Genomic DNA, 14,330 nt, shown 5'->3' on the forward strand with positions numbered 1-14,330 from the left:
AACTCATGGTGTGATCCTGGGGTCCTGGAATCGAGTCCCACATCAGGCTCCCTGCGTGGAACCTGCTTCTCCCTCTGCCTATGTCTCTGCCTCTCTCTCTCTGTGTTTCTCTCATGAATAAATAAATAAAATCTTACAAATAGTAATAATAAATTTATATTATATTACATTATATGCATATTTATATATTATTCATATATTCTACATAAATGTAATTTTTCTTCATTCCAAAATAGTATATTATACCTAGGCATATTTTTTTTCTCAAAGCTTTATTTGGGGATGTAGTAGACCTATGACATTGCATAAGTTTGTGTACAATATAATGATTTCATACACGTGTATTTTGTAAAACAATTGCTATAATAAATTTTGTTAACACATCCAACACCTCTTATGTAGTTGGAATATTTGTATGTGAGTGGTGAGAAGTTTTAATATTTACTCTCTTAGCAACTTCCCAATACATAAGAATATTGTTAATATAGTCACTCTGATATATAGTATGTTACATCTTCAAAATTTATTCATCTTATAACTGGTGGTGAGTACTCTTTGAAAAACTTTGCCCATTTTCCCACCACCCCGCAAGGCAACACCAATCTGCTATTTCTTTGGATTTTATGGTGGTTTTTTGTTTTGTTTTGTTTTGTTTTAGATTCAACACATACGTGAGATCATACAGTTTTTGCCTTTCTTTGACTTCTTTCACTTAACATAATGCAATCAAAGTTCATCTATGTTATCTCAAATGACAGTTTTTTTTTTTTTTTTTTTTTTTTTTTTACTTTTTTATAGCAGAATTACATATGTGGTATATCAGATTTTTTTTCCATTGCAAATACTGTCTTTTTCTTTTTTGGGGTGGGGGGAAGGTTGTGTATTCCCACTTGTTTATTTTGCTTTTGGGATCATATGCATGAAATAACTGCCGAGACCAAAGTTAATGATTTTTTTTCTTGTTTTCTTCTAGGATTTTTTGGTTTTCAGTCTTTATTTAATCTTTAATCCACTTGCTAGTGGTAGAAGTAATGCTGGCCTCATAAAATGATTTTAAGAGTGTTCCTTTCTCTTTAATTTTTTGGGAGATATTGAGAATTGATATCAGTTCTTAAAAGTTTGTTAACATTCATGAATGAATTTATCTGGTCTTGGTAAATTCTTTTTTGGGAGGTTTTTTTGATTACTGACTCCATCTCCTTCTCTCTATTTTTCTGTTCAAATTTTTAATTTCTTTATGATTCAGACTTGGTCAATTAATGTTTGTTAGAATATATCTATTTCTTTTATGTTTTTCAATTCGTTTGTATATAATTATTCATAGTAGTCTATTATGATCTTTTTTATTTGTATGGTATAAGTTGTAATATCTCCTTTTTCATACATAATTTAATATATTTGGGCTTCTTTCCCTCTACCCTTGTTTGTTCTAGCTAAACATTTGTCAAGTTTAGTTATCTTTTCATGGAACCAAATCTTATTTTTGTTCATCTCTTTTATTGTTTTTCTATTTTCTATTTCATTTATTTCTATTATAATTTATTATTTCTCTCCTTTTGCTAACATTTGTCTAGTTTATTCTTCTAGTTCCTTGAAATATAAAGTAAGGTTGTGTGAGATATTTTTTTTTCTTGATATATGCATTTAGCACCATACACTTACCCCTTAGAACTGGTTTTGCATCTATATTTTAGCATGTTTTTTTTTCATTTTCATTTATCTCAAGATTTTTTAAATTTCTCTTTTGATATATATTTTTATCTTTTTTTGTATTGTCTAATTTCCATATATTTATAAATTTTCTAGTTTTCCTATTATTGATACGTAGCTTCACATCATTGTGGTCAGTAATAATACTTCATATAATTTCATTCTTCTTGACTTTGACTTGTTTTGTAGCCTAATATATGCCCTTTCTGCCGCTGTTGTATGGAATATTCTGTTAGATCCATTTGGTTTATAGTTTGATTCAAATCTGCTCTTTTTTATAGATTCCCTGAATGGACCTATTCATTGTTTAGAGTGGGGCACTAATGACCCCCAAGTATTATTGTATTGCTTTTTATTTCTCCCTTTTGCTCTTTTAGCATTTGCTTTATGTATATGGGTACTATAATGTTAGGCGCATAAATATTTACAGCTGCTATATCTTCTTGATGGATTGATCCCTTTATCATTATATAATAACTATCTTTGTCTCTTTTGACCATTTTTTGGTTAAAGTTTATTTTGTCTGGGATCCCTGGGTGGCGCAGCGGTTTGGCGCCTGCCTTTGGCCCAGGGCGCGATCCTGGAGACCCGGGATCGAATCCCACGTCGGGCTCCCGGTGCACGGAGCCTGCTTCTCCCTCTGCCTGTGTCTCTGAGCCTCTCTCTCTCTCTCTGTGACTATCATGAATAAATAAATAAAATCTTAAAAAAAAAAAAAAAAAAGTTTATTTTGTCTGATGTAGCTGCCCTACTATCCTTTGGTTACCAATCAATTGAAATATATTTTTCCATCACGTCACTCTGTCTACATGTGTTCTTAAAGCTATGTTAAGTCTCTTGTAGGAAGTATATAATTGGATAAATTATAATATTTTTCCTTGTGAATTCATCACTGCCCTTTCAAAAATCATTAAATTTCTTTATACCAGGTAGAATAAGATATAACACAAATAAAATGTTACTGATTTCTTTGTAGTAGCTCAAAAAGGATGAGTGAAAAAGAAATAGCAATGGAAGGAGAAGGTCACAAAATCAAGAAAACTTCAGATTTATAAGATCCTGTACTTCAAAGCTTTATGATAATATTTCTGTTGTGTCAGTCAGTTAACATTGCACCAATACTTCTCCTATTGAAGTATAAATCAAAAAACAAAAATAAAGTGGAATATTATGGGATTGGAAATCCAAATATGTAGGTTTTTGTCCTAGCCTTATGAAAATCAAGGTATATAAACTCAAATAGACAAAACTTCTTAGTTGTCTTGTTATCTGAAGTGTGCAACAGAATATAAGATTTATTCCACCAAGGCTGTTGAGATTTCAAATAAAATGAATTAAATAAGGTAATGTTTTTGAACACATTTGAATAATGGTAGAATTTATATGTATGGTAAAATCGTATTCCTCACACACACAAAGAGAGAAATAGAAAGAGATGGATTAACCTTTATCCCTATTATTAATATCTTTATTATATAAATGGAAAAACATGCCTATACATTCTTACACAGTTTATAAAAACTGATAAATGCTTAAAATAAATATAGAGTCACCAGAGAATATAGATGTTGAGTTGTAGGTATAAGGCATGATTTAGGAATAGTTTATTTGAAAGAGAGAAGTTTAAAATACTTAAAGCAGCAAAAGAAGTAGGATATCTAAAAGAAATAATTATCTACCCTAAGAAATGTAGCTAGTAAAATAATAAATCAGCATTTAAAGTTGTTTTTAAAGCTTCTTCATACTATCAATCAAGATCAGTCTCCCTTTATAAAAAAAGAAAAGCCTTAAGGAAAGCATCATCAAATATATTTGGCATATGAGATGTTAAAACAGTTGGTTAGAATTATAAAATTTTTATGAATATGTATTTTGTGTCAATCAAATAAAAGTCACAAAACTTTGATATTGCAAAATTTGCCTCTTGCTGATGTAACATATACTAACATGTGATGCAAAAAAAAAAAAAAGAAAAAGATTGCTTTCCTTTTTATGGACAATTCTCTTGATTTTCTTGCTTCTTTTTACTGTCATTGTGAAACTACTTCATCATTGTCTTAATTTCACTCTTTGCTTACCAAAATTATGCTTTCACAGGCTTATTGAAGTTCAACGTCAGTTCAAGTTTAGTTTTCTAATATATGCTAGTTAATTAGTTCACTGTCAACAATAAGATAGATGTTCACTTTCAACTGCATGTCTGTATATCCCCACCCCCTGGCACCTCACTCACTTTCAAAAGAAATAATATAAATGCTGAATTGTTTGCCATGTTCAATTTTTATATATATACTTGGCAGTCAAGTATAGGAGAAATTGATGCTATTTTCTATATTTATGTTATTAGCAATATATATAAACAATTATTCTTTACTACAATAAATATTAATTTTCTTACAGAAATATGAGCTATATATTTTGTAGGATAAGGGCAAATGTAATACAGTTGATAGATATTTCAAATTTGAAAAAATCCTCAGAAAATGAGATTAGTCTCACTTCTAGAGAAAGGAAACTTTTGATAAGTGTGTTAGGCAAGTTATGCCACTGTGATTAACCCCCCACAAACTCACAGGTGCATACACACACACTTCAGAGGCCTAAAACAACAGAAGATAATTTCTGTCATCACATGCCAGCTGCAGCTCTGTTCCTCATTCTCATTCGTTTCAGGAATAATACTTTGAATATTGAATCTACAGAGAGCAGCTAGCCATCCTAGTTTGCAGAGGACTTGAGTGCCTTGATTGGACATAGTAAATTCAATACTAACAAACTAAAGTCCCATGCAAGCAATTGAATTGATCTCCTAAATGCACTCTACCACAATAGTTTAACCCATTTCATGGATGAAGGTTGAAATTTATGATTGCTGAAATCTATTCCCAGACTGCCGCAGATTTTCTAACAAATATTTGTTACCTAATACATGAATTCATTGAAGAGTATTAAAACTAAGAATTATTTTTAAAGCATTAATTCCAAGTGTTAATTTGGGGAGATTAAAAAATAAAATAGGTAAGTGAGCATTTTCACATAAACGTTTTCTAATCTTCATGGAATGAAATAAAATTGATGGAGAAAAACTAGTATTACCATATCTGAGATCACTGTAGAACTTTAGATAACTTAATGGCAGAGAGGACCATTCATTCTACTGGAATTTAGCCTCAATGTAAAAGAGAGGCCACTTTAGAGAAACTGAATATTTTCAAAGACATTGATTGGGTCAGACAATTTACACTGTATCCTCAAGTCTTCCTATTTAAGTTTATGAGAATTAAGAAAATAGTGTTTAAATAGGCAGGCAGTATTATATTAGTCACCATTATATTAGTCACCATGTCCACATGAATTCAAAATGACTAATTTTCCTTAATTTATTAATGAATTAATAATATTTCAGATTATTCCTTGTCTTTAATATTGATTCCAGTTATATGGCCATTTATTAAGTAACATAGAGACTTATACTTTAAGATTCATACTTTGTCTAGCTATTAGGACACTGTATTGTGAATCCAGGTAAAAGGTCATCATTGCTTGAAACAATGAGTACAAAGATCATTTAATGTAGTAATTACAATAAAGTAAATTTCAGATGTTTGTGATTTAGCTGATTTTCTCTTCGCCAATTTAGAGGAATTTGCTCATTGAAAACTTAGAGAAGTGGATATTAAAGTAAGGTATGCTCTAAACAGAATATATAATACTAGTCTGTTCTCAAGGTTTTAAAATTATCTTATCAGTTTATGTCATTCTAGAACTTCAGTAAAGTAGCATGTATTAAAGCTTAATGATGACTTGAGTATGACTTGCAATTGTTTAAACTTTATTAATTTCATAGTGGATGTAACCAGGTATAAATTCTGTCTTTAAAAATATCAGGGATTGGGATGCCTGGGTGGCTCAGGGTTGAGAGTCTGCCTTTGGCTCAGGGTGTGACCCCAGAGTCCCAGGATAGAGTCTCGCATTGGGCTCCCTGCGTGGAGCCTGCTTCTCCCTATGCCTGTGTCCCTGCCTCTCTCTCTGTGTGTCTCTCATGAATAATTAAATAAAATCCTTTAAAAAATACTAGGGATTACCATAGACAAATCATAATATTAGAAAATAAGCCCTGATTATATTAAAATATTTATAATGATATACAAGTTTTTAAAAACCCAACAGATTTGAATAGTACCTTGACATTTTATTGTGTTAATCCTATTGGTTCACTTATGCTTCAAACAGTGTATCTCAGGACGCCCGGGTGGCTCAACATCAAGTTGAGCTTCTGTCTTTGGCTCAGGACATGATTCTGGGATCCAGGATCAAGTACCACATAGGGCTCCCTGTGGGGAGCCTGCTTCTCCCTCTGCCTATGTCTCTGCCTCTCTCTCTGTGTCTCTCATGAAAAAATAAATAAAATCTTTTAAAAGTGTATCTCTTACTTTTAGTTTATATAGGTACATATACATACATATATACACACATACATATATGTTATATAGGTACATACACACACATATATGTGTGTGTGTGTGTGTATGTCTTAAGAGTCACAGAAATTGTGACTCTTAAGAGGAAAAGCCCACTTAACTTAGGTCTGAGTGGAAGCTGAACATGTAGGTCTCAGAAAATGGATGATCAGTATATTCTTTCTGCCAATTGGTTTTCTTCTGGGAATATGTGAGTGCTGAGTGGAGCATCTCTTGGAACTATGACATGACTTCAGTTAGGGGAGCAGCCCTGGGCTTCTCTGGAGGCACTGACTAGCCTGGTGCTCTGGGTCTCATGTCTCATTCATGAATAATCATTGGAGGGGCAGCTCTGAGCTAGCGCACACACTGGGTCATATACAAAGTTCTGGTGTCAGAGCATTTGGCATACTTGTTCTAAATCCATCTGATCCCTGGCATTTGGCCAGAGTACCTCAAGGTGCCCTACTGCTCAGGAACTCCTTTTGGCTCCAGTGGAATCCCTAGATAGTCATTGTGTCTGTTCTATTCTCAGGCTGTGTGTTCAACAGGACAAAAACCCAGGTTAATACACAGCTAGGAAACGTAACTTATCTCATGTATGTATCCCAGAAAATAGGCTAAGGGACTGTTGTAGATTGAGGAATGAGTTAATCTAGCCAAAAGAATATCATGTAGGCATTTGAACATGAACATAATGAAAGATGATGCAGAGGGATGCCTGAGTGGCTCAGTGGTTAAGCATCTACCTTCGGCTCAGGGCGTGATCCTGGGATCCCAGGATTGAGTCCCCATCAGGCTCCCTACATGGAGCCTGCTTCTCCCTCTGCCTATGTTTCTGCCTCTCTGTGTGTGTCTCTTATGAATAAATAAATAAAATCTAAAAAAAAATGATGCAGAAAAAGAAGTTAAAAGGAATAAAAGAAATAAGTAGTATAAAAGGTATGTCATAAACTTTAATTGGTACTTTTAGAAATTAGCTGTATATTTATAAGCAAAACACTTAAAAACATATTTCAATAAGGTGTACATCATTTTTTATTGTTTCCCTTTCTAGTATGTATGCACTTTAGAGTATACAAAATGCTCATGTTGGTTTCTGAAGAATGTTTGCCTAATTCATCTGTACCCCTGCTATTGTGGAACTATCAGTCATATTTGCCAAGCTAACGCCTATCATCATCTTCAATTTAAATATGTGTGGCAACTGGGATTCAAAGGTAATCCAATTTTTAAAAAAAATATACCTGAATCACTTAAAAATTTATTAGGTAAGTATTTATTTTCCAATTACACAAAATATTTTATATCTCAAAATACAAAATAAAGTAAAAGTGTATTTAATACTTGTGTTCTCTGATTTGATCCTTTCATAGACATATGCTTAACACTCACTACATCCCAGGAATTCTCCTTGGTGCAAGATATATAATAATGAAGAAAACTAGAGCTATTCCCTACTCCTGTAGATCTGTTTTTGTAGAGGAATTATTTGGCACATACAACGATAAGTGTATAATTGTTAATTGAAATAAAATGTTCCTACAGAAAGAAATAGCCTCTCATGAAAGTTTATAGCCAGTGGAAAAAAATATAGACAATTAGAATAGTAAGTTGGAAGGTCAGATAAGGTTTCCAGGATAAAATGACCCTTGAACAGAAATACAAGAATGAGACAGGGGGAGAGAAGTTGGAAAGAGTGCATTTTAGATTGAGGGAATTATATTTTTTAAAACACTGTTCAAAGGATACAAAGTTTCAGTTATACGAGAGAAAGCAGTTTTGAAGTCTACTGTACAACATAGGGCCCATGATTAATGGTACCATATTGTATGTTTAAAATTTTCCGAAGAGGACAGATCTTATTTTAAACATTCTTATCACAAAAGAAAAACAAACAATAAAAAAAAAAAAGTGAGTGGGAAGAAAGTTCTAGAAGTGATGGATAGGTTTATGACATTGATTTTGATTATAGTTTTACACATGTATACGTAACTCCAAACACATCAAGTTGTATACATTAAATATCTACAACTTTGTCTATGTCAATTATACCCCCAATAAAGTCGATTAAAGAAACTTCCACTAAATTGTAAGAGATGAATCCTTTGACGATCTGGCTGGATCTCTGAAAACAAGAATGGAAATAAGATTTGAGGGCAGCACCTGTGGCCCAGTGGTTTAGCTCCGCCTTCCACCCGGGGTGTGATCCTGGAGACCCGGGATCCAGTCCCACGTCGGACTCCCTGCATGGAGCCTGCTTCTCCCTCTGCCTGTCTCTCTCTCTTGCTCTGTCATGAATAAATAAATAAATAAAATATTAAAAAAAAAAAAAAGAAATAAGATTTGAGGAGAAGGCAATGCCGGAACTAAAATGCTGGGTTAAATATTTATGTTTTGTTTGTTTGTTTGTTTGTTGTTTTATAATTTTTTTTAATTTATTTTTTATTGGTGTTCAATTTACTAACATACAGAATAACACCCAGTGCCGTCATCCATTCACTCCCACCCCCCGCCCTCCTCCCCTTCCACCACCCCTAGTTCGTTTCCCAGAGTTAGCAGTCTTTACGTTCTGTCTCCCTTTCTGATATTTCCCACACATTTCTTCTCCCTTCCCTTATATTCCCTTTCACTATTATTTATATTCCCCAAATGAATGAGAACATATAATGTTTGTCCTTCTCCGACTGACTTACTTCACTCAGCATAATACCCTCCAGTTCCATCCACGTTGAAGCAAATGGTGGGTATTTGTCATTTCTAATAGCTGAGTAATATTCCATTGTATACATAAACCACATCTTCTTTATCCATTCATCTTTCGATGGACACCGAGGCTCCTTCCACAGTTTGGCTATCGTGGCCATTGCTGCTATAAACATCGGGGTGCAGGTGTCCCGGCGTTTCATTGCATTTGTATCTTTATGTTTTTAAAGGAATAGAAAAATCACTGTAGCGTTTGACACATTTAAATAATGATCAAGTGGAGAAATAGATTGGGCAATGGAAAATGGATGGAGTTGTCTAGTAGTCATCTTGTGAGGGGTTGGAAACTTGATATACATGGAAGTTCTTGTTTATGTATTGAATACAAAGAGTAAGTGACAGGTGTCAGTGGAAATCCTTGTTTTCTGGCTTTAACACTTGAAGTGAAATAATTCCAACACATTTTATTAAATATGGTTTTTTTTTGCTTTTTTTATGCAATGGCAGTTCTTATTTCAAAATCTATTTTGATTAACATAATTTTCTTTTCTATGATTATACTTTGAATACTATTTGACTTAGCTCATGCAAATTGATCCACATTTTTAAAAACCGTATGGTACTTCAGTTAAATCTTTTAAAGACTATTTCCTCCATCAATGATGTTTTGGCATTATAGTTTATCAACAGTAATAAAATCATTAGATTTGGTATGTGTGTTCTCAACTAGTGGCTTATCTTATTCAACTGAAAGCAGCTGCCTTTACAGCACTACTATTACATTAAAACAGTGTTGAAGTAAACTAACAATTAACTTTTTAGATAGTAGACATGGTAATTTATTTCATTATGCTCTCAAATGATTTTCTGGAGAGTTAACAACCCCTAATGAGAGAAATGGTTATCAGTTCAGGAAACAAATCACACTCAAGACCAAAAGTGGTAGAAGCGAGCAATGACTTGTTGATTATTTTATGCTAGTGCTAATAGGAGCATCAGAGATTGTGTTACAAATACTTACAATTTTAAAAAAGACACAAAACAAGAACAACAACTGACTTTAGAGAATTTACCTGATATATCTGGCCTCAGGACTATTTAGGGATTGTGTTAGTTTAGTTGTTTTAAAACTTGGCCACCTATTATAATTACTGGAGGAACTTTTAAAACCAAATACTGCTGGACTTCCATTAAAGAACATTCAAAATGGAATTATAGTGAGGTGGACCGAGAGACCTCGAAAGGCTCCCCAAATGCTTTACGGGTGCAGCAGGAGAAATATAATCTACTGTTACCAGCCAAATCAGTAAATGGACTTCAGGGTCTGCATCATTTTTATACTCGATTTTCCTTTGTCTCAAAGTATAAATAATACATGTATACATTTACTAAATTATAAACATTAAAATTCTTTGAGAACTAAAAATAGCCACAGGGAATATATTCACAAAAATAAAAGAGCAAATATTTTTTTGGGGGGAAACAGGAGGAATAATATGGAAATCAAACAACTTGTGGATAAATCAGCTCTGAGTAAACATAGTTTATGAATGACAAAGTAAGTTTATTTTAAAGTAAAACAAATATATATTTTACAAGGGGGTAATCTGAATTCAAAATTGTTCATGCATCAATCAGCTTTGAGCAGTTAACATCAAGGTAATGTGAGTTTATTTATGCATTATCCTTTCATGAAGCTACATTCTGAACTTAATGAACATAAGCCAATGATTAAAAAAATAAGAATTATGTGACCTTCACATCTGAGAATCTAAATGACTTGGACTGTCTAAGCTAAAGAAGCCAGTGTGATGAAGCCTAATAGTAAATATTTAAGTAGAACTACCCAAATTTCTTTTTAATGTCAATACAAAGACTCAATAAAGCAATTTTCCCAGTAAAGCTTTCAAAACAAAAAAGAAGTTAGGGTACATTTTAAAAGTATGTAAGAAAAATTACATGTTTTATGTAATTCTTTTTTTCCCCTCTAGTTAATACTGTTAAGATCCCATTTCCTTCTTTTCTCATAAAATATAATTGAAGAGGAACATTAAAATCAGCTGGCAAATTTGCATGGGGTGCATTAATTTTACCAGCAGTAAAATTATTTTTAATTAAGAAATTTTTCTACCAACTAAATGAAGTATCTTACACGCCCAATCAATTCTTGCCAATATGATTGCTCTACAAAGAAGGGATGATAATTAATTAGAAGAAGACCCTTCAAGGACAATTGGTCTACAGTGTACAACTTGAGAAAGAGCTGACATGCACTGTTTCTTTTCAATGTCATCATCTATGTTCATTATATGTATTATGAGACTTGAGAAAAGGAGATACTGACAGAGTGGATAATGAGTTGTGAAGTGAAATAAGATAATATGAATCATGGTTAAGAAAAGATGAAATCATGGCAAAAATAAAGAGAAATTCTCTGAATACCTTTCTTTTAGTGAAGCTTGTGATCGTTACAACTTAGTTAAGTGAATTTAAAACACACATTTTTAACATTTAATATGTGACAGTGAAGTATTTTTTTTCTAAATGAATAATGAGTTCTGTACTTCTGAATTGATATTGTAAACCAATATTTACTTTAAATTATTTTTCCTTTATGATGTATTGGATCTTATTTGTGGTAGAAGATATTATAAAATATATATTAATTATAATCTATCAATTTAAATGACTTTTGTAATTTTATAATGATTATTTAGAAATTGGAAAATTCTGTATCTCCAAAGCACTCTTGATCGAGTACTTTTTCTTATTATACTGTACCTCTTTCAAGTCATTCGTTAAATACCTCCTGTTATTTCTATATCCATTTAAGATTTTCTTCAGGCCTTACTTCTATTTAAAAAATAAATCTGAGGGATCCCTGGGTGGCGCAGCGGTTTATTGCCTGCCTTTGGCCCAGGGCGCGATCCTGGAGACCCCGGATCGAATCCCACATCGGGCTCCCGGTGCATGGAGCCTACTTCTCCCTCTGCCTATGTCTCTGCCTCTTTCTCTTTCTCTCTCTGTGTGACTATCATAAATAAATAAAATTTTAAAAAAATAAAAAATAAAAATTAAAAAAATGTAATATGCATAGTATAAAATACTATTCAAAAATAATCATAAAAAAATAAAAAAATAAATAAATCTGAGTTTTAAAACCCAAATTTAGTTTAGTGCTTTTCATTTATATTACCTATAAAAATTTTATAGTAACAGGATTATGTTAACTAATTATTAAATAAAATAAGTGAGTTTCATATACAGATAAGAGTTAATTAAAGGATTTATTGGGGAAAAAAGATTTCTTGTAAACAGCAGTGAAAATATTAAAATACTCAGGACAAAAATTAACAAAAATGTTACATGAATTCTACATTGAGAAAACTTTAAATACTGCCACAGTATAGTTAAACACAAAATCTAGGAGAAAAAATTCTAAAGATATAACATTCTATTGGAAAAGAGACCTAATGTATTAAAGTTTTGATCTCCATATTATTTCATATATTTATGAGGAATTCAGTAAAATAACAACAAGGCTTTTATGTTTGTTTTATTAATTAAAGTCCACCTGGAAAACTAACTAAAGAAAGCCAACTATACTCTGTAAAAGTGCATTATATGGGTCATGGGGCAGAGATTTTGTTCTGCCAAATAATAAAGTATATTATATAGCTTCAATAATGAAAAGCATGGTACTGTTGCATTAATAGTAAACTGTGCAAAATACAACATACAAAAATAAATTCAAGTCATGCAGAAAATGTAATATCTAATAGAATTTCCATCATTCCAGTCATTAGGTATAAGAAATATTCAGTAATTGAGGATGAACAATTGGATAGTCATCTGGAAAAAAAAATCTGATTTTTATCTTAACAGCATACTATGAGTTAAATTAATCTCAACAAAAGTTTGAAAAATAAAATTTTAAAAGATAAAAATATCAGAAAAACGTTGGAGAATTAGTTTATGAATTTGGATGGGGAATACCTTTTACAGCTACCAATCAAAATTAAGTTGCCAGAAAGAAAAGACTAGTCATTTGACTACATGAAAAGAAAAGGCATCCATTTGTGAAATACATCCAAGTGCTCAAACAACATACAAACAAACAAAAACTGTTTGGAATGAGAAAGTGTTCAGCTTTACTCGTAATGAAGACAAAGCAAATTTTAAAGACATCATAAATATTAAATCTGTCTCTTATAAATATAGCAAAAATTTGAGAGATCTTATACATTGCTCATGAGATGTAAAATCCCTATAAAATCTGAGCAAAGTCATCTCACAATACTTATTGCATGACTTATTTCACTTAGCATAATGCCTGTAAGTTCCATCTATTTTATTTAAAACAGCGAGATTTTCTTCTTTTTCTTTATGACTGAATATTTCTCTGTGTGTGCACACACATGTGCCATTCATCCGTGGATGGACAGTTAAATTGCTTCCATGCCTTGGCTACTGTAAATAATTTTGCAATGAACATGGGGATGCATATATATTTCTGAGTTAGTATTTTTGTTAACTCTAGATTAATATTCAGAAGTGAAGTTGCGTGACCATATGAGAGTTCTATTTTTCATTTTTTGAGGGACCTCCATACAGATTTCCATAGTGGCTACACCAATTTACATTCCCATAATTGTATTTTGTTCACTTGGTAAATTATTTTATTTGTAAATGTGTACCTTTCAATTTTTAGGTATTCTCTGTACTATTTTACTAATAATCCCTCTTTCTTATTTCCTATTTCTATGCCTCTAAATCCAAAAATTTGACATTGCATCTCCTAAATTGTTCTCCTTTTCTCACAATTTCTTACTTTGTCCATTTCTTTTTATTTTGTCCTGTTTTCTACTCTATCCCCCAATTAAATATAGGAAAACTAGTGCTGAATTTTTTAATTATTTTTGTACTTTTCTAGACATTTTTACTATTGTCTAAATAATACATTTCCATGATATTCTGCTCTTTTATATAAACAAATTTTATAAAAACAAATTTTCTTCTAACTCCAAGCAATTACAGTTTTGACTTGTTTTAAATTTTTGTCTTCCATTCAGTGTCTCAGTTTCTGTATTTTTAATGATGGTTTGCACTTTCTTATCTAGAATTTTTCGTCAAAATGTTGGATGATCATATTTAATGTCAATGACCTAATAATACGGGAAACTTACCATGTAAGCATGGTTTTGATAACCTGGCAGCTCTATTGGAGCATTGCAGGTTGACAGCTGCCTATTCAATGGCCAAATCCCAATGAGCTTGATATTCTTGAGGCAGGAGCTGCTAAGATCCTCTTTTTTCCTGAGAATAAACCTTGAAAAGTGTTTATTTGTGGGGCTGAAGGAGGTGAGTGATGGGTCAAAATAATTATCTGGATTTGTGATTTGAGAGAAGGGATAGGTCAACTACTTCCCCTGTGGCCAGTACCAAGTACTACAT

General features: G+C 32.2%; 1 protein-coding gene across 1 annotated transcript in view; it reads left to right on the top strand.

Annotated features, from left to right (window-relative positions):
- The window catches only part of EYS (EGF-like photoreceptor maintenance factor), a 1,514,868-nt gene that overhangs the window by 135,022 nt on the left and 1,365,516 nt on the right, over window positions 1-14,330 (top strand). The window contains exon 6 of the mRNA XM_077903501.1: window positions 7,228-7,390. Within this exon, the coding sequence (XP_077759627.1) occupies window positions 7,228-7,390 (163 nt within the window). The remainder of the gene's footprint in view (window positions 1-7,227; window positions 7,391-14,330) is intronic.

This window comes from Canis aureus, chromosome 7, assembly GCF_053574225.1.
Source record: "Canis aureus isolate CA01 chromosome 7, VMU_Caureus_v.1.0, whole genome shotgun sequence".
NCBI lineage: Eukaryota > Metazoa > Chordata > Mammalia > Carnivora > Canidae > Canis > Canis aureus.